Raw genomic sequence first — 21042 nt, 5'->3', positions numbered from 1 at the left:
ACAGGTCACTTACCTGTTCTGATGTAAGAGACAACAGAACAATACTCAGTGAAAAAGAACCCTGGACAAGACGTTGAATGAACAGCAGAAACAGACAACATGAAGATGTCTGAACGCTTCCATGTTGTAACAAGTGGAAAAACTCCATGATGAGTAAGTTTCATCCTCTAATGAAGCTCATTTTATGTTTTTGTGTTATCCGAATAAAAAATCCAAAGTTGGTTACTAATTATGAGTAAAAATGTAAATGTCACTGAAAGAGCCACTCCATTTAAACCCAAGTAAATATTTAGTGATTATTAATTTATTACTCGAAACTTCACTTGTCACATATACCGGATCGTATGCTTGGCAGAAGACACATTTTACATCTGTAAATGTGCTAACTTGCTGTGCCTCATGGTTTAGTTGGATATATACCAACTGAACACTGTGTCTAATTTCTCTAAAGTATGAAATCACATACTTGCGTAGAACTTTAGAATAAATTATTGGGATATTCTTTGAAATATACAAAGTACCAGTTTTATATACTAACATTAATTAAGCTGTTGAGTAACATCCTATCCTTACCTACAGTATATAAACAGTGAACAAACGATGACACTAGTGCTATGACGTTCTCTATAGACTGCTATATTGGCTCAACAAAATGAGCTTGACTGAAGACAGTAATAGGAATGTTAGGGTTGAAGAGAATTGTGATATAGCCTGATGTGACTGGAAGTGCAGAACATTGGACTTTTCCCAGTTCTTCTCATATGGTTTCACTCAGTTTGATGGTCACTGTTTTAACTTCAGAGTACTCAGCCAGAGCATACTCTCCACTGATGGGACAGAGACAACACACAAGGGGGTTAGGGCATACACAATAAACAGGTATAATCCAACAACATGAAATATGGAGAAACTGTGATGGTTCTTACAGCTCTCGTCCATTGCCTGACATCTTATACCCTCCAAAGGGAGTCTGGGTATGAAGGGCATTGTAGCAGTTTATCCTAACAGAAAGACAGTGAGTTCAGTGTTCTGATTTTATTTGTTGTCATCTTTAACTTGTTAAAAAAAATAAAAAAAATAAGGCTAAACCACAAAACTGAAAACAAACAAACTCCCATTCTTGGGGGCAAAATGGTGCCATCCACATAGCACAGTTGTCAGTCAGTACAGGTCAGCTGAGTAAGGCACATGGGGCAAAAGTTCAAAGCCACATTGGGTTGCTTCTGCTTCAGTTATGTCCCAAAATGGGAGTTACACCTCTTGTTTCCAGGTGAGGCAAGCAGCCTCGTGGTACCCATATCAGTATATGATTTGCCTAATTCAGTATGAAAAAATAAAACATAAAATCCACCTGCCAATGCCAACACCTGTGGCTCAGGTGGTAGAGCAATTGTCCTCTGATCCTAAGGTTGGTGGTTCGATCCCCTCCACAGTCAAAGTGTCCTTGGGCAACACACTGAACTCAAAGTTGCTCCCAATGGCAGGCAGCACCTTGCATGGCATCTCTGTTCCCATTGGTGAATGAATGTGTGTGTGTGAATGGATTAATGGGAAAACATTGCAAAGCGCTTTAAGTACCACTAAGGTAGAAAGGTGCTGTATAAGTGCAGACCATTGCTGCTGGGTCAAAAATATGCTTACAGTAATGCCAATATTTGGTTAAAAGTCCATTTTCAGTTTAATTATGCATTTTTGTTGCCGTCCACAAGTTTCTGGTTATGTCTTTGACCACTTCTTTTGACAGAATTAGTGCAGTTTCAATAGTTTGTTGGCTTTAGCCATTTCTTTACCACTTTTTATGTCTGTTTGAGGCCATTTTCTTGTAAGAACACCCAGCTGCATCCAAAGACCCAACCTTCTGGCTGATGGTTTTAGGTTTTCCTGAAGAATGTGGAGGTAATCCTCCTTCTTTACTTAGCAGCAGCTCTTCTGACAGCAAAGCAACCCCAGAGCATACCATCAAGCCACCATGCTTGAAGGTGTTTTCAGAGGTAAAGGCCTCATCGTCCCTTCTCCAAACACATTTTTGCTTATTGTGGCTGAATAGATCAATTTTTGTTTCATCTGACCACACAACCTTCCTCCAGAGGGCCTTTTCTTTATCTGTGTGATCAACAGTAGTTGAGCCCTGAGGTGCCTTTTCTGGAGAAAACGTTTCCTTCTTGCACCGTAGCCTCTCAGGTTTTAGTTTGAGTCCTGACAATCCTGACCAACTGTCTCTCAGCTGCAGGTGATAGTTTGCATTTTCATCCTGATCTTGCAGTGACCGTTGAGCACCTTGCATGGGGTTCAGTGTCTTCCCCCAAGGACACTTCGGCAAATAGAGGGGCCATGATTAGTGGACAACACCTGAGTTATTGCTGTATGTATATTTTTGACCAAAAATATTGTCTCATTTTTTCTGGTGACCAATAAAGAAATCTATGAAAGAACAAACGCATTATTACTTTTGAAACAAAGATGAATGTGGTTCAATGATTCCATCATAGAAACTAGAGCTATAGAAGTCATTGGAAACTCAACACTGCCATGATATGCATGATCTTGATAAGTGTGGATAGGCTTTTGTTCACAACTGTACAACACTGTGATTGTTAAGTGAATAAAGACAGTAGAAGAAGGGCTGAGCAAGAAAGCTATGCTGAAAAATATTGTGAATTTTGTATGATAAACATGGTGTAGCCTCGCACATTTTAGTATGTAAGGCAATAGTGTGTGGGCAGTGGAGTTTGCAATTTTTTCAACATTTTTTCAACTAGATTTTTATCAAATGCATTATTGGTTGAAGCCATTATGATGTTAACTGGATGTTCTATGACATTTACATGAAGCATTTTTAAGTATTAAACAGGGAAATGTAAAATGAACAGGGACTTACCAAACAGTGCCAGTCTCCAGGGCTGCAGACACAGAGAGAGCTCTGTCCATACTTGTTGTGAAGACTGCTGAAACTAGGCCATACTGTGAGTTGTTTGCTCTCTCTATTGCTTCCTTTTGGCTCTTAAAACTGAATATACACTGCACTGGACCAAAGATCTGGAAGGGGAAAGATATCCATAAAGACCAGTCACATGTAAAGAGAAATTAGTCACACTGTCAAATCAAATGATAGAATATACTGTCCTCTGTGATGATTCCATATTTTATAAAAAATAATGTGTAGTTTAAACTGAGAAAAGAATAACTGGAGTATCTAAAAAATAGATTATAAAGAAATATGCACAGTCCAATATACAGGAGTTTTTCATAAAGGTAATTCCGTGTATCATTTCTATTGCTTAGTAATGCCATACAGCAAAAGGGCTGTGAACCTATTAGCTGATGCTGTGACAGAAAAGAATTCTCAGTTCATAATATATATATGTATATATATATATATATATATATATATTCCAGAAGCCTGTGGATGGCTATCCAAAGTGCCTAGCTGGGGATGCTTAATCAAGTATTATATTTTTGACCCAACAGATTTATGTGATTTTGTCATATTTCCAGACCTATAAAAATCTATTAAAAAAACAAACAAAATGAATGATTGTTTTTTGTGACAAACATGCATGGGTTTCAATGATCCAGTCTTAGAAAATTCTGAGTTGTAGGAGTCATTGTAAACTCAGGACTGCCACGATATACATGCTACGAACAAGTGTGTGTGTGTGTGTGTATGTGTGTGTGTACACACACACACACACACAGAGTCATTGTAAACTCAGGACTGCCACGATATACATGCTACGAACAAGTGTGTGTGTGTGTGTGTATGTGTGTGTGTACACACACACACATATATATATATACACATATGAAAATAGGAGTTTATTTGGAAGTAATTTCAAATCATCTCCTAATATTGAATTTTGTTGTCACAAACAATATTCTACCAAATTCAAACAATGTGACCCAAATTTTCCTGACTTGTGTGCTCAACTCCTCACTAGTGTTGGCTGGGCAGCCTAACTCTCTGCCATGTTTGTTGTGCAATTAAAGCACATTTTCACAGAAGTCAGGATTTACTTTTACACACTGACATGTTCACCTCTGTAACTGTGTCAGGGTGATTCGCAGATACAATACAATACAATAAAACAAGTTATAACCTCTTCACTGGCGATGCGCATGTGGTCTTTAACCCTGGAGAAGATGGTGGGTTGAATGAAGAGGCTCTTCTCACCCACAGCCCCTCCTCCATACTCCAGTCTGGCTCCCTCCTTTTTACCACTCTCTATCAGATCCATAATTTTGTCAAACTGCTGTCGGTCAATCTAGAGAAAGCATAAAGCAGACATAAATTGACAAGGGAATGTAACAGTTTAATAGTGTATTTCTAAGTTACTAGTACAGTTGTGACTCAATAATCTGACCCTTAACAATCTGAAAACCTTGCTATCCAACGGGCTTTTAGGAAAAACAAATGGAACCCATTAAAAATAGCCATATCATACAGACAGCCTTGGATTCCGACTCCAACATGACATTTTATGTCACAAATAGGGATAACGGCGTATTATCCGACCTAACAATCCAACAGATTGGCTCCGTTCAGACTGCAGGACAATTCGGATATTTTTGTGAAATCCGATTTTCTGTGAGTTCGTTCACATTTCCTATTAAATGCAACTTGTATGTGATCTGCTGTGTGAACTTCATATGACCCATAAGTGCCCCACATACGCAGAAGTGGACAAAGATGTCACACGCAAGTGAAGGGGTCTGCATACTTTTTGAAATTACTATCAAAGCAAGCTTAGAGAGCCGTCATCTGAATCTGTGACTTCCCTAAGCTTTACAGAACTTTACAGCGAGTTTCAAGCGTAAGGTCAGTTTTCTGCCATATTCTGTGACCATTATGATTATTATGAAGGGTTAATGTTGCATTGATTTCACGTTGTATAAGCAGTTTTTGCTATTTACAGTGCCTAGAAAAAATATTAATCCTCTTTGGAGGTTTTCCCTTTTGTTGCTTTTCAACTTTGAATCATGGTCCATAATATTTTGCTTTTTTGACAAGAACTTACCAAAATAGACTTCTTTCATTTCAAAGTGAAAACAGATTTCTACAAAGCAATGTCACATATCTAAAAATATAAAGCATAAATTATGTAAAATAAATAGGTATTCCCCTCTTTCAAGTCAGTATTTAGTAGATGCACCTTTTGCCTCAGTTACAACATTGAGCATGTGTGGGTAAGTCTCAATCAGTCTTGCACATCTGGACATTAAAAATGTACCCTATTCTTATTTGCAAAACTGTTCAAACTCCGTCAAGATGCACTGGGATCAAGAGTGAACAGCCCCAAAATTTTAACTGGACTGAGGTCCAGGGTCTGACTAACCCAGAACGTTCACCATCTTGTTAAACCATCTTGTGTAGCTTTAGCTGTATGCTTTAGGTCACTGTCTTGCTGGAAAACAAGTTTTCTTTAAAGATGCAGTTCTCTTGCAGACTGAATCTTGTTTTTCTCCAGGATTTCCCCACACCATGTCGCTTTTATTTTACCCTCTATCTTTACATGCCTTCCACAGCCTGTTCCGGAGAAGCATTCCATGTCATGATGCTGCCACCACCATGCTTCACAGTGGGGATAGTGTGTTTGTGATGATGGACAGTATTTGGTGTCCACCAAACATAGCATCTTGTCTAATGGCCAAAAAGCTCAATTTTGGTCTCATCAGATCAAAGAACCTTCTTTCAGTTGATTTAGGAGTCTCCCATATGCTCATGCTTTGTAGTACTGCAGTATGCACTTTCTTCAGCAGTGGCTCTCTCTTTGTAACTCTCACACACAGCTTTGATTGGTGAAGAACCCAGGCCAAGTTTTTGTATGCACAGTCTCTGACATCTAAACCGCTGAAGCTTGCACCTCCGTCAAAGAAGTCATAGGTGTCTTGGTGGCCTCCCTCCCAAGTCTCTTTCTTGCAGAGTCACTTAGTTTTTGAGGACAATTTGCACTAGGCAGATTTACTGATCTGCCACATTCCTTCCATATCTTCATGATGGATTTAACTGTACTCCATTTTAAGTGACTTGAATATTTTCTTGTATCCATACGCTGTCTTTTGCTTTTCGATAACCTTTTCACAGAGTTACTTAGAGTGGTCTTTTGTCTTCTTGGTGTAGCTATAGCCAGGAGGGTGAGGTTTCGGTTTATGTTTGAACCCAGAAGCAGAACACTGAGAGTAGTGGTAGAAAAGGTGAGTGGAATCAGCAGCTGACAGTGAGGCACTCAGGAGGATCTAAACATGAGACTGTGGGAAGTTTGGCGAGAGGGCAGAGCAATGGTGGAGACAGACAAAGATACATGAAATGCAGGATAAACATTAAAAAGCAGGAGGGAGCTTGAATCTCATTACACTGGGGTTGATTAACTTTTCTATTTCATTTGGACCACTGTATCTGGGAGCGAGCTTACAAGAATCCATGTGCAGTGGAAGGTCTCTGGTAGAGAGCCAAACCTTGTACCCAGGTTGGCATACAGGAGCTGGGAAACAGTGATGGTCTACAAGCTGTTCAGGTCAGTGCCACCCGAGTTTCTTCACCAGACTCAATGGCCATGTTGAAGACAATGATGCACTGAAGGGAAAGCGACTTCTGCCTCCTGTGTATGGAAGAGTGGAGGTTGGAAACCATCTCCATCCATGAATGTAGACATACCTGTGACAGAGTTGACGAGGGAGTTATGAGTATATTCTATCCAAGGCAGGTGGGTGGACCAAGAGGCAGTATAACAAGCGGTGACACAACAAAGAGCTGACTACAGATCAGGAAGAAGTCTTAGAAGGCCGGAGGAGTCTTGGTGTGAAGCCTTGCTGTGGGTACAGATGGAGAAGGGCTGAAACAAACTCCTTGGTGTCAGAGATGATGGTGGGCCCCTAGAAACACTGACAGAGGAGAGTGAGGGTACACTTAAATCCAGGGTGGCAGGCAACTTTGGAGGAGTGCCCCCACTGAAGCATTGGAGGACAAACAGGCAATCTGCTGGACAGTCCTCTGGAGGTGGGTGGTCCTGCTGTGCCTCTTGGATCACCTGCTCGATTTCCCACTTGGCCGAACCAACCACACAGGATGAGGGGAGAATGATTTAGAGTGTGGAATCCTCCTCAGGTGATACAAACTGGTAAGAAAGGGCATGTGGCTTGTTGTTCCAGGTTCAAAGGTGGGAGGTAAGGGTGAAGTCGAATCTTCCCAGGAGCAAAGCCCATCAAGCTGGGCAAGAACTTAGTCCGCAAGCAGTTCTAAGGAAAGAAAGGTTTTTGTACTTGGTGCAGACCTCGAAGGGATGAGTAGAGCCTTCTAGCCAATTTCTTCATTCCTGGAGGGCCAGAACCAGAGCTAAAAAATTTCTGTTCCGGATGTTCACATCCAGTGTTGGAGGCATCCACCACAACAATAAACTGCTCCGTTGGAGCTGAATGAGGGAGCACAGGTGCTGTCGTATGGTCGGTGAGGTGGAGGTGACAGTGCCAAGTCTTCAGGAAAAACAGTGCTAAGGTCATGGTAGTCAGAAGGTACAAAGGAAGATCTACATACGGAGGAGTGTCAGAAGAGTGAGGGGAATTAGAGGGTGTGGCAGAATTCAAACAGTGGGAGTGATAGCCTTTTAGCGGCTTCCTTAACTTGAATTTGGTGATCAAATACTTCATGTATCTCAATGAATAACTCTAGTGACTGTTTAATAAAGGTGTTTCTGGAAGATATGACTACTGGCCATGCAGAAGCTTTACCAGATAGTAAACTCATAACAAAGGCTATTTTAGACTTATCAGTAGGACAGGATTGGGGCTGGTGGTCAAAAGCAAGGCCACACTGACTGAATGTCACTTGAGTATTTTGTGGGAGTAGGGGTGAAGGGCACATGGGGAAATACTGGAGCTGGAGCCTGGGGTTGCAGCTGGAGAGGAAGATGGAGCTCTGCTGAAGACAGGCGTAATGGAGGTTAGTTGGATGGTCACATGGTCCATGCATTTGTTGAGCTGTGAAACACTAGCAGTTAGTCAATACAAGGCTTCAGTTATTTCCTGCAGAGCTGTGCCCCTTGGGCACCTTGGGTGGAGACAGTTTGTCAGATTCGCTCAGTTTTTGCTAGGTCCATGGTAGCCAGATTTTACTGAGATGCTTTATTGTTGGTTTGGACCCTCAAGCTGAAGACTGAGAGCAGTGGTAGACAAGGTAGATTTTTGAAATCAACAGTCTTTAAAGGGAAGCAGAGGTGGCTGAGGGCTGGTTGGATGAGATGGTCATCTGCAGGCGGTGTGGTGAGTCAGAGGAGGGTGAGCTGGCTGAACACAAAGAAGGCTGGAGCACAGGTGATTGGAATCAGCAGCATTGGAGGATCTAGACATGAGAACACAAGATCAGTGAATTAGTAAACAAGAAGTACTAAAGATGAATACTCTTGTTTGACTGGAGGTTGCCGGAGAGTCGCTGTGGATGTACCATAGTCGCCAAACAATTTGGCATTGAAGAACAGGAGAAGCCAGGGATTTATGGAGGACTTGATTAGGTGATATGATTTGTAGGTGCATTAAATCAGCCAGCTGCAGTGAGTCAAGCCACGCCCTCAGCCACACACTGCAAGGGAATGATTGAGAACAAAAAGAGGGAGGAGGGAAGAGGAGCAAGGGAAAACCAATACACAAACAAAACAAAAAAACATAACAAGGAGTGCTGATTCACCAATGACTGGACCTATCAGGTACGGGTGTCCTTGTGCTTTAGTCTCTTGAGACACGTTCACTGGACTCAAATGATCTGTATTTTACCAGCTGTGTGACTTTTGGCCCCAGTTGGCTACACCCGTGTTGAATTTGGGGGTGAATACTTGTGCAATCAATTTACATTTTTATTGAAATGACATTACTTTGAAGAAATCAGTTTTTACTTTGACATGAAAAAAAGATTTATTGTGTAAATTCTGGGCAAAAAAGAAAGTTTAAATTGACCATGATTAAATATTGAAAAGCAATAAAAAGGGAAAAACCTCCATGGAGGGTGGACACTTTTTTAGAGACACTGTATGGTATTCAGTCTGAATGGGTGAAAGAAAGGTAAAGTGCTCAACAATTTTCAGAAGTTGCAAATTTATTGTTAACTTTCTAAACAGAATACAAATACATTTTCTGATGACCTTGGTCAGAAATTTTATCCTTTACTCTACTGGGCTTCTGTTGGTCAACGTGATATTTGTGGTATATTTGGACATACTCAGACAGAAATGCCAATAATCTGATAATTACTGGCTGTAACATGTTTTTTCCTAAGTTGTAGATAGGCAGGGGGCACCGAACAGAGGTCACAACTTCAACATAAATTGTAGTTCTACTGTGTTTGCAAACTGAACAAAACTAGCAGCATTAAAAAATTACTAAAGTACTTTGCCTTTTTTTGTCCACTTTAAAGACTGAACAATATAACAACAGTTACATGTACGACATAACATTTATTGGGTCATTCATTTGGTTTCACAAGAGGAAAGACTTCAGCGTTGAAGACATTTGTTCTGGTAAATGCATGTCTGGCTCATCTACTTAGTGTCCCAGAACACACATTGTGGTGGAACATTGTGCACTTCCAAACTGGTCTAGTGGTCAACATGTGGTATTTAGCTGTAAAGAGTCATAAATTTACCCCAATGGTTAAAACACATTAGTTGTGTATAATATGTGTTCTACTATGTTGACTGTTTGTTCATACCTGTGGGCCATGTGATGTCTGCGGGTCCAGTGGGTCTCCTATAACAATCTTCTTGGCATTTTCTATGCTGCGATGCACAAACTCTTCATAAATAGTTTCCTCCACAAAGACACGTGATGCAGCTGTGCAGCACTGACCCTGGTTATAAAAAGCTCCTTTCTGGATTTCCTCCACAGCCATCTGTACTGTAAACAAACACATTCACATATACACATGTCAGACGTGAACAATAAACAAAAAACACATTTTAGGAAAATTTTTGCTGTTTAGGTAAGAAAATGACAATTCCTCATACTTTTTTCATACCACATACCACACCAGTCAGTGTTGTTTAGTGCATTTTAGGAGTTGATGGTGCATTTATAAAGGGCTGTATTTTACATTTTTTATGTATTTCTTCTGCCTGTTTTGTCTACTCTGTTAATATACTGTAGTTGTCTAATCATAATTAGTCATATAGTTCAAAATTAACCAGAGCCAGGACGTTCGAAACATTGGATTTTGTAGCCAATATTTTTGTAAATATTTTCCTCATTCAGAGTTTCATAATCAGTTCTTCAAAACTCTGATTTGCTTTTTGTAAACTGATGATACAGCTGTCAGTGAGCAGAACATTAGATCAAGTGTGGGAAATGGGGCCAGTCATTTGAGATCTGGAACCAGGCTATTAAATCCTTTCAAATTCCAAGAAGAATATACTTTTAAACTGACCCCAGTGTACTTAAATATGAATGTATTTCATAAAAACACAGCTTCTAGCTGTGTCTGACAGTGGAATGTGTATTAGTTTACCAAATACATATGCTATTAATGAAGTACACTGATCCCTAGATTGAGATTTTCTACTTCTACTTGACTGAAACTTGGATAACGATACTGAGTTAAGCCCATTTTCTTAAGTTTAAAAAAAAAAAAAAAAAAACAGTTGCCAGCAGCTAACGTTCATGTTTATTCCAGCTTTGAATTACAACTGTTTCAAACAGATTTCTCCCCATTGCTGTGTGCTTGCTGAACACCCAAAAACAACAAGGCTTTTATTCAAGACTTCTCTGAATTGTTGACAAGAATAATGCCAAGATAGGACAGTACATATTAATGACATCTTGATCTTAATCTTGTTCAGTCAGTTAAAAGCTTCACACAAAAACACATATGTATTTTGGACTTAGTCTTATCTAGTGGCCTACCCCTCTGTGACGTTAACACTTCTGCTACAGCTACTCCTGGACATTTTTCAATGGTTTATACAAATACTACTTCTGCACTGACTCAGCAACTGATTCTGTTGCTACTCTTAAAACTAAGCATTCTAAACCAAAAACTGAGTCTTGGCTAAATAATGTCACTCGTGCTCTCAGACAGGTCTGTAGACAAGACAAAAGTAGAAACAAACCAAGTTCAGGTGCCATCTGATATGTTTTGAGCTCTGTCGAGTTATCAAGAGGCTGTCAGAACAGTGAAACCAAAGTACCAATGACATATTACCATAAACTATCACATATTTTGTGTTGCATTTAGCACTTTAAACACTGTCACAATTCCTCCTGCTTACACGTGCCATAAAGAGACTGCGAATTCTGAAAACTTACTTTAACATTTTATTGATAAGACTTGTATTTGGCCACCCCTGGAGTCTTAATTGGCTACCCTAGTGGCCACACCAAATCTGATAGACCAAGTTTATCCACTGAAAAGCCAATGTCCAAGTTTCAGTAAATGCACTACGGTGCCGGCAAAATGAGCTGACTGTAACGACTGTGCAGCAGTAGCCAGTCGGCTGTGAAAGCTTTCATGAGCTTTAGGACAGGGTTCGGGTGCCTTTAGCTGACAGAAGCGACACAGACATCGAAACGTTAACAGGAACTGAAGGATATTTTTAGTTTGTTGCTTCCAGCTGTTTTTAAGAGTCTTTTCTCTGAATTTATTATATATAAATATCAATACAATTCACTTTTGGAAAATAAGACAAAGAAAGCACATCTACTTACAATCACAGTCAGCAAATACAATGCAAGGGTTCTTGCCTCCCAGCTCCAAAGTCACTCTCTTCAAATTGCTTTTGGCTGCTGCCTCTGTGATCAGTTGGCCGACCTGCATGGAAATAGGAATCATACCTTAATATATATCAGTATGACTGACTATTACAGAAAAATCACATACATTTCATGTTTTCCACACGTGATCACGTGTCGATAACATGTCACGACACATGGGTGCACGTGTGAAACTTGTGGTGCCACATAGAGCCCATGTGGAAATCATGTCACCACAGAACATAACATGTGGAGCAGATGTGGAAAGTTCTTCCACATGTGACAAATCCTGCACGTTTTCTAAGTTTCACAAAAACACTTTTAACAAGTGCAGTATTGTGTGGACTGTTTCTCCAGGTGCAACAGCTAAAAGGTAGGAGAGGGAAACTAAACTGAGTGAGGGGTGAAGCTTCCATGCACCCTACTAAAGCCCAGGGGATTACATGTACAGTCCATGTATATTCATATGTGGAACCCATACACATACCTAAATGGAAACTAATGGGACTATACATGAAACCCATTGCATTGCAAAGAAAATGACAGGTGAGTCCAGTGAAGCTTGCAATCACCCTTCCCCACTTTCCCACAAAGCATCTCCCTCCGTCCTGCAATGTCCTGTAGATGCAGCATCATGTGTGCCCTGGACTGGTGTCTTCCTCTCTACCTGAGCCATGCGCAGTGCTGGTTCGGAGGTTAAAGCTCTAGGCTACCGATCAAAGGGTACAGCCCCAGCACTGCCAAGCTTAGCCTTATCTGCTCCAGGACCGCTGAAGTGTGCCTTGGACTCTGACTTCTGACTTGTCCAAAAAGACCTAAAGTCTGCACTCAGTGCAAAGATTATAACGTGGATTTTTTCCCCGAATGTAATCCAACACGTCTCACATGGGAATACACTGTTTCAAATTATTTATACACACGGTTTATCTTCAGTTTTCTCTCATTCTGAATAAATAAGACCTTAAACATGATCAGATTTTCATGCGAGTACAAATGGCAGATAAAGAGAACCCAGTTCATTTTGAGATTAATCACTTGTCAAAATCATTACATATCTGTGAGTGAGCAAAATTACCACAATCAATTCACTGAGGTTACAGACAGATACACCAGGCTTTAAATTTAGTTTCTTTACAGTAGTTTAGGGTGCAAAAAATGTCTCTGCTTTGTTGTGTACTTTACTATGGTTCAACTACTGTGGTAAAATTTGGGGGGATACCCATTGCTAATTGGTGTCCCGTGTACAGGATCAGATATGTTTTAAAATGTTCTTTAATGTAGTTTGTTATCTAAGTTGTAAATTATAATTCACTAATACAATTATCTTTGAATAACTGGTAATTTCACACAGCACCAACCCAATGCTCACTCCATTGTCCTCTAGATTTTCTTTGCAAGCACCTGCATTGCTTTAGTTAGAATTTACCACTGACAGTGTGAAAAAAAGAAATTGTTTGATATTGTTTAAAGAAGGACTGCACCACTCAAATGCCTGCTTGATTTTAAGTTTTTATTATTTAACTATTATTCATTTATTAAACTGATGACCATGTAGCAGAAGTGCATTGTCATACACTCACATACCTCTGTAGAGCCAGTGAAGGCCACTTTGTCAATGTCCTTGTGGCTGGCAATGGCTGCTCCTGCTGTGGAACCAAACCCTGGAACAATGTTCACAACTCCAGGAGGGAACTCCGCCTTAAACAGCAATCCAGACAGTATGTTAATGCAAGGAACTGCCAGTGATTTAGGGTCAACAATAAAATATTGGCAGTAGGTTTTGGAACCTACACAGACCTGCCTTATCACATGGAGTTACCCCATTTTCAGGACACCAATGTAATGTTGTATTACAAAGTTTTTTCTGCAACTAAAACTTACAGATGGTATGGATTTTCCAGGCTGAATTCTGCATTTCTCATTGTATTTAGATGTCAATATTACTTGAGGTCAGCAAGGAAGATTGACAACTGCAAAGCCCATTGTCTCATTTAAGAAAATTGTTGTTGAATGGAAAGCACCATTTGGAGTCTCCTAATCACACCTTAGGAAGCATAGTGGGAGTGTTCTGGTTCAGATTGCCCCCCGATGAATTTCCACCTTACTGCGGTGGAGGGATTTAAGTGTCTCTGTGATCCTGGGAGCTATGTTGTCCGGGGCAATAGCCCCTGGTAGGGTCTCCCAAGTCAAACTGGTCCTGGGGGAAGGACCAGCCAAAGAATGATTCAATAAACCTCCTCCTGGAGCAAGGATTAAGGAGAAGCAATTCTATCCTGGTCGTGGAACAGTGGACTAGATTTTTACCCTTGCAGAGGTGCTGAGGGCGGCATAGGAGTCTGACCAGCTAGTTCACATGTGTTTTGTGGATATGGAGAAGGCCTACAACCATGTCCTCCAAGGATCTCTTTGGGGGCATAATGCGGGAGTATGGGGTACTGAGCTTGCTGATACAAGCTATTCTGTCCCTGTATAACCACAGTAAGAGCTGTGTCTGCATTCTTGGCACAAAGTCAGACACGTTCCCAGTGGGTGTTGGACCCAGCCGGGTTTGCCCCTTGTCTCCGATCCTGTTTGTGGTGTTCACTGACAGGATCTCAAGTCACAGGCGAGGTGAGGAGAGTGTCTGGTTTGAGGACCTCAGAATCACATCTCTGCTTTTTGCAGATGATGTGGTACTGCTGGCTTCATCAGACTGTGACTATCAGCACCATTGGAGCAGTGTAGCCAAGTATGAAGCGGCAAGGATGCAAGTCAGCACGTCCAGGTCCGGGGCCATGGTTCTCTGCTGGAAACTGGTGGATTGCGCCCTCTGGGTTGGGGGAGGGGGGAGTTGCTTCCCAAGCAAAGGAGCTTAAGTATCTTGGGATATTGTTCACAAGTGATGGGAAAATGGAGCGTGAGATGGACAGGCAGCTTGGTGCAGGGTCAGCAGTAATGTGAGCGTTGTACTGGACTATTGTGGTAAAGAGGGAGCTGAGTCGTAAGGCGAAGCTCTCAGTATAGCAGTCCATCTACGTCCCAATGTTCATCTATGGTCTAGAGCTCTTAGTAGTGAATGAAAGTACGAGATCACGGGTACAAGCAACCGAAAGGAGCTTCCACTGAAAGGTGGCTGGGCTCAGCCTTAGAAATAGGGTGAGGAGCTTGGACATCCAGAGAGAGTCTGTAGTAGAGCCGCTGCTTCTTCGCATCAAAAGGAGCCAGCTGAGGTGGTTTGGACATTTGATTTGGATGGCTCTGGGGAGACTTCCTTTCAAAGTTTTCCAAGCACATCCGCTTGGGAGGAGACACCGGGGTAAACCCAGAACCTGCTGGAGGGATTACATTTCTCAGCTAGCCTGGGAACGCCTTGGGATCCCCCAAGAAGAACTGGAAAGCGTTGCCGGGGGAAGGGACTTGGGAATGACATGCTTTGTCTGCTGCCTCCACAACCTTACCCTGGATAAGCGGAAGAAAATGGATGGTTCTGATTGTCTCACTTGCAGGATGCAGTCAGTACCAAATCATATTAGAGGCAAAACAAACTAATCACAATTTGGATTTTCTATAAGAATACAGGCCCTGAATTTGTTCAAGAAAAATATGGTTAGAAGTCTAAACCTCTCTTAGCTCTTGGCTTGGATCAGTCCCACTGTACATGTTGAGCCCAACATCGTACCTCTTTGATGAGCGATCCAACGTGGAGGGCTGTGAGAGGGGTCTGCTCTGCTGGCTTAATGACCACAGTGTTTCCACAACTCAAGGCTGGTGCTATCTTCCACATGAACATCAGCAGAGGAAAGTTCCACTAGCACAGACAAAAGCAAACATGTGAACTTACTAAATTTTCCCGAAACAGTTGGCAGAGTTAACACCATAATCCAAGTTTTACTGAAGAGTAAATTAAATTCATGTATCTTTCTGATAAGAAGCCACCTGAAAAATCATACTAAGAAAATACATCAAAAACATTGTTTTACACATGATGTAGTTGCTATGAAACAACAGGGAACAATCAGATGCTGGTTAGTTATTACACAGATCAGAGCCAAAGAACTTTCAAATCCATGATAGGGTTGTGAGCAGTTATCACTTTGGGAATTCATAAGATTCAGTCATGGCATGGAATAAGTCATCAACAAAAGTGTACACACCTGTAAGGACCGTGTATCATTTCAGTTTTAATGACTCCAATAACTCTAATTTGTCTAGAATGGAATCTTTGAAAAACATCCCTTTTTGTCACAAAAACAATCATGAATTTTGATTCTTTCATACATTTATTTTAGGTCTTCTGGAAAAATGAAAAAAATCTGCTGGGTCAAAAATATACATACAGCAACTTTATTATCAGTTTTGGTGATGCAGAAAGCTGTGTTAATCAAATTTCTTAGTGGCATGACATCTTAATTTCATGTGAGTGATCACGATTGACTACAGCTGCTGACTCTTATAAACCAATTTATATAAGGCCCATTTGATACAATCATCAGACTGAAGCACAAACGCTACAATGGGAAAGCCAGAGGAATTCAGCAAATATCTGAAAAGCACATCATTGACTTGAACAAGTCAGGAAAGTAACTCAAAGCCATTCAAAGCAGCTACAGATCCCAAAATCATCTATGAAAACATTTTTTTTGTAAACTTAAGTGCATGGAGCAGTTGTGTCACTGCTACAATCAGGAAGAAAACACAACCTGTCACCTGCTGCTGAGAGACAATTGCTAAGGATGGTGAAGAGTCACCAAAAAGCAGATCTGCAGTGTCCACAGTCAAGCATGGTTTATATCACCATGGGCTGAGATGCTACCGTTCAAGAAGGAAGCCTTTTCTCCAGTAACGGCACCTTAAGTCTTAACTGAAGTTTGCTGCTGATCACACGGACAAAGAAAATGCCTCCAGGAGGAAAGTTCTGTGGTCATATAAAACAGAAGTTGAGCTATTTGGCCACAATGACCAGCAATATATGAGACCAGAGAAGATGAGGCCTTTAACCCCAACAACACCAGACCTACCAACAAGTGTGGTGATGGTAGTATTATGCTCTGGGGCTGTTCTGATGCCGATGGAACTGGTGCTTTACACAGAGTAAATAGAGTAATGAAGAAGGAGGATTACCTCCACATTCTTCAAGAAAGCCTAAAATTATCAATAAGCTAATGAGCCCAACACTGGCCTCCCCAGAGTCCTGACTTAAACCCCATCAAGAACCTGTGGTCTCTGCTGAAGAAACAAGGTTGTGTCAGAAAGCTAACAAATTTAGTTGAATTGCACCATTTCTGTTGAAGAGTAGTCAAATATACAACCAAAAGCTTGTGGACGGCTACCAGAAGCGTCTAGTTGAGATAAAAAAATAGCCAAGGGACTTTTACGGGACGTTGTATTTCTATTAGAGTTGCTGTATGTATTTTTTGACCCAGCAGATTTTATCATTTTTTTCAGAAGACCTTTACTGACTCTATTAAAGAATCATAATATATGATTGGTTTTGTGATGTATGGGTTTCAGTTAGTCCATCAAAGAAAAAATAAAGTTATAGGAGTCAATGAAAACTCAAGACTACCATGACATACGTGGTCTTTAAAAGTGTATGTTAGCTTTGTCAAGACTCTAATGATTTAGGGACATGTCATTCAATTGCCCAGACAACAACCTGCTTATGAGCACTGAGGTCATACATACACTATCAGGAATTACATGTATTGTATTGTATTGTATTGTATTGTATTGTATTGTATTGTATTTATGATGACATGATAACAGAACATAGAGTTTAGAGAATGTGTGGTAACAAATAGACAGGCATACAAATACTGTAAAACCCTAACAGGCATAATCCAGTTTTGAAAAAAATTCAATTTTCACTATGGTTATTTGGTAAAGTTTTACATAAAGCAAAATTCCCTTTTACACAAATGCAGTGATGCTCATACATTCACAACTGAAAACACCCTGGTACAACCACAGTCAAATGTGCAGCTGAGGTTAAGGTTTTGCTCAAGAGGAACTCAGTGGTGTGAAGGAGGTGCGAATGCTGCTTTTAAGTTTCACCCATATTTATCTTGTGGTCACACGACTGCTTCACTAATCATTAGGCCATCACTGCCATTTATTTAAAATAAAACAAGCCAAGAACGAGAAGTGAGAAACATCTAAGTGCAAACTAAAGTACATTACAAAAACACTGTGTATGTCTAGATATAAAGGCTACTCCCTTCCTCCACATTATCTCTTCATCACATCCGTATTCACTGGTCATCACAAGCATATCAAATTTACTTCCACTCTAACCTCCAAGATCTGTGCAACATTTAGTCTTCTCTTTATCACTAACTGGGGTTTTTTGTAGGTCTGCAAGACCAGGATCTGCTGCTGACCCCTGACAAAGCCTACCCCACAACACAGCAGAACCACACCCTAAGCAGATACAGTCGTGACTCGATAATCCAACACTAAATGTAAAACCTTCTTTTTTCACCTATGCGACCGATATCTGATCTTTTCATGACAGTCCGAACAACACAGATCCAATTAATGATGAATATAGGTTTGACCAGGGGGACCACTTCCACCCGGGGGAGCACTCCAACGGGGTGGAAGTGACCGGAATGCACAGGCAGTACTTGGCTGCTGATGCCAGTTTAAGATAGCGGTCACAGTTCTGTTTCTACTAACGGTGGCGGTGGGGGAGTGGCAGTTACGCTCCACCGCTACCATCCGTGTTTACTTCCACAAACACTGAGCACGCTCGCTGCGAGTGACATCGTTGTGTCCTCTTCTACATATGCAGGACACTTTTGGGTGAAGCTCACATAGGAGATCACATACAAGTCGTATTTAATTGGAAATGTGAACGAACTCGCAAAAACAATCCGAATTGAGCATTAAGTCCTGCAGTCTGAACGTAACCAATCTGTCTGATTGTTAAGTCAGATAATACACCGTTACCCTTATTTGTGACATAAAATGTCATGTCGGAGTCAGAATCCAAGGGTGTTGGTATGTTAAGGCTATTTTTTATGGGTTCCATTCGTTTTTCCTAAAAACCTGTCAGATCGCAAGGTTTTCAGATTTTTAAGGGTCAGAATGTCAAGTCAAGACTGTATATAGTACCTACATGTTCCCAAATTATGTTTCATTTCAAGTAAATATTTGATCCCCTGCATATTTTATGATTTTGGTCACATATAAAAAAAACTACAATTTTAATAGTTGGTTTATTTAACGATAAGAGACAGAATATCACCCAAAAAATCCAGAAAAACACATTATCTAACAGTTATAAATTCATTTCCAGTTGATCAAGAGAAATAAGTATTCTATCCCTCCTACCAGTAAGAATTCTGGCTCATACAGATTGGTTATGTAACCAAGAGACACACATATCAGCCCATTCTGCTTCACAAACTAATAATCTGACTGGTTATGTTTACATGTGTAAAATAAAACCTGTCCACACTTTGCATCTTCAACTTCACTACCATAGGCAAGACGAACGAGCTACGCAAAGACGTCAGCGCAAATACTTATTTCCATCACTGTATATTGAAATTCTAAACCAAGCAATATGTCTGTGCAATTTCTAGCTGCTTTGTTTTTCTAATTATACAACATCGAATCATACTACATTCTTTGTGTACAGAAAAGATGATATAGAGTCGATCAGTTTTTTACTAAGTGCAGCAGTCTCCAAAGGAAATAACAACCATTACATAAGAAACACAAAGGGGTGCTAATCATCTAAANCAAATATTTCATATTAAAAAGTACTCGATATGTTTTGTTTTGTATTATTGTGACATGCAGCTACATGTGGTTCAGAAAATATCACAAGTTGATTTAAGCATCATTACTTTTTTGTTAAAGATGGGACTTTTCATGACAGCTTTTTTGTTTTAATATTAAACCCACCCATAATCAGATACTACCTGATCTACTGGCCAATAATAATTCCAGATTTCAGATAACAAGTTCTAAATCAATGGCACAATGAGCAATAAGAAAAAAAAATCAGGCTTTTATCTTTGATGGTATCGAAGATATTGTAGTTCAAACATAGCTTCAAATTTCAATATGCAAAAAAAAAAAAAAAGTGAGTTGAAATAAAGGTATGTTACCATTTTAAACATCCATAGTTCAGGTTTAAAAAGTTTAATGTAAATCAGAGACGGTCAATGATTTGAGATGAAATGACCCAGAAGCAAACATGGTTTTTTGGACGCAATCTTTAAAACAGGCATTCATTATGTTTTTGGTCTCCTTCATCCCATTAGTGGCCCAATCTGGTAGTGAGACGTCTGCTGTCCTGCAGAAACAGTTACAGCTCTTTGTCTGGAGTTGCTTTCACATCTTTAACGAAAATCATAAACTTCCAGTTTGAGACCATGTCTCCTGTAGTTTACGTTCAGAATATGTGATGCTGTCCCTGAAAACCCTGCCCTATCCCTAAAACAGCTCCAGTTCAAAACTGTTTGCAGTCAGACTTACTGTTGCTGCACAATCAGCTTGTGCTTCAGTTCAGTGTGTCCGCGCTTACGCTGCGTCTGCACGCTCGTGAAATGTCTGCTTTATGAAACAACTGTGTCAAAATTCTCCAACCAATAAAAGTGCAAGCTATGATGTTGACCAATTAAACTGTCGATGTCTCCTAGCAGAAGGCTCACTTTACCTCTAACAGCGTCCTCTATAGGCAATGACTGTGTAACTGGGTCAATCATCTGCAGCCCTCCTTCAGCTTAATATATGTACTTAATTTGTTTTCTTGTATGACTTATGTACTATTAATGCATATATCTGGTAATATCTGTACCAGTGTCTGTGTTTTTTTACTATTGTAGCTCCACATAATAGTAATGGTAGAATAGCCAGAAAACTGACTTCCCCCGTTCTGCTGTTTAACTGGGTATAGTACACTGCCAGCATGGCTCATTCAAATCACAGCACTCAAGTAAGTAGTTTTTCATTTTACTGGTACTCACTTTCTTCAGATTTAACTGGTGACAGCATATTTGCAGCATGGGAATACATCCATTATGATATGCTTGGCTTTCAAGTGTTAATTATGCTTAGTAAATGCACACTGTTGCTGTGCAACAAACAACAAAATGGATGCTGATGTGTTTCTCTGTTATGACCTGCTGATGCCACTTAAACAGAAACTGCCACAAGAGCTGCTGTAAAAAAATCTAACTGACCTAATTCTCTCCTCTAACAATTGGAATCAGATCGCTTTGGGGCTACTACCTATTACATGTAGATTTGTCAGGATTGTTTCATAAAGATCCAACTGTATGAGTCAAAATCTGAGAGCAGAAAGTTTGCTTTGCCCAGGAGAAT

General features: G+C 40.4%; 1 protein-coding gene across 1 annotated transcript in view; it reads right to left on the bottom strand.

Annotated features, from left to right (window-relative positions):
- Nucleotides 1-102: 102 nt before the first annotated feature.
- Nucleotides 103-21042, bottom strand: part of aldh1a3 (aldehyde dehydrogenase 1 family, member A3) — a 37064-nt gene continuing 16124 nt past the window's right edge. The window contains exons 6-13 of the mRNA XM_008282149.1: nucleotides 15383-15511; nucleotides 13309-13422; nucleotides 11680-11782; nucleotides 9692-9876; nucleotides 4098-4262; nucleotides 2879-3036; nucleotides 927-1001; nucleotides 103-827 (exon numbers count right to left, since the gene is read on the bottom strand). Of these exons, the coding sequence (XP_008280371.1) occupies nucleotides 758-827; nucleotides 927-1001; nucleotides 2879-3036; nucleotides 4098-4262; nucleotides 9692-9876; nucleotides 11680-11782; nucleotides 13309-13422; nucleotides 15383-15511 (999 nt within the window). The 3' untranslated portion in view covers nucleotides 103-757. The remainder of the gene's footprint in view (nucleotides 828-926; nucleotides 1002-2878; nucleotides 3037-4097; nucleotides 4263-9691; nucleotides 9877-11679; nucleotides 11783-13308; nucleotides 13423-15382; nucleotides 15512-21042) is intronic.

Source organism: Stegastes partitus, unplaced genomic scaffold, assembly GCF_000690725.1.
Source record: "Stegastes partitus isolate 25-593 unplaced genomic scaffold, Stegastes_partitus-1.0.2 Scaffold260, whole genome shotgun sequence".
In the NCBI taxonomy this organism is placed as follows: Eukaryota; Metazoa; Chordata; class Actinopteri; family Pomacentridae; genus Stegastes; species Stegastes partitus.
Note: the sequence above shows the minus strand (reverse complement) of the source record. Positions and strands in the feature narration are given on the sequence as shown.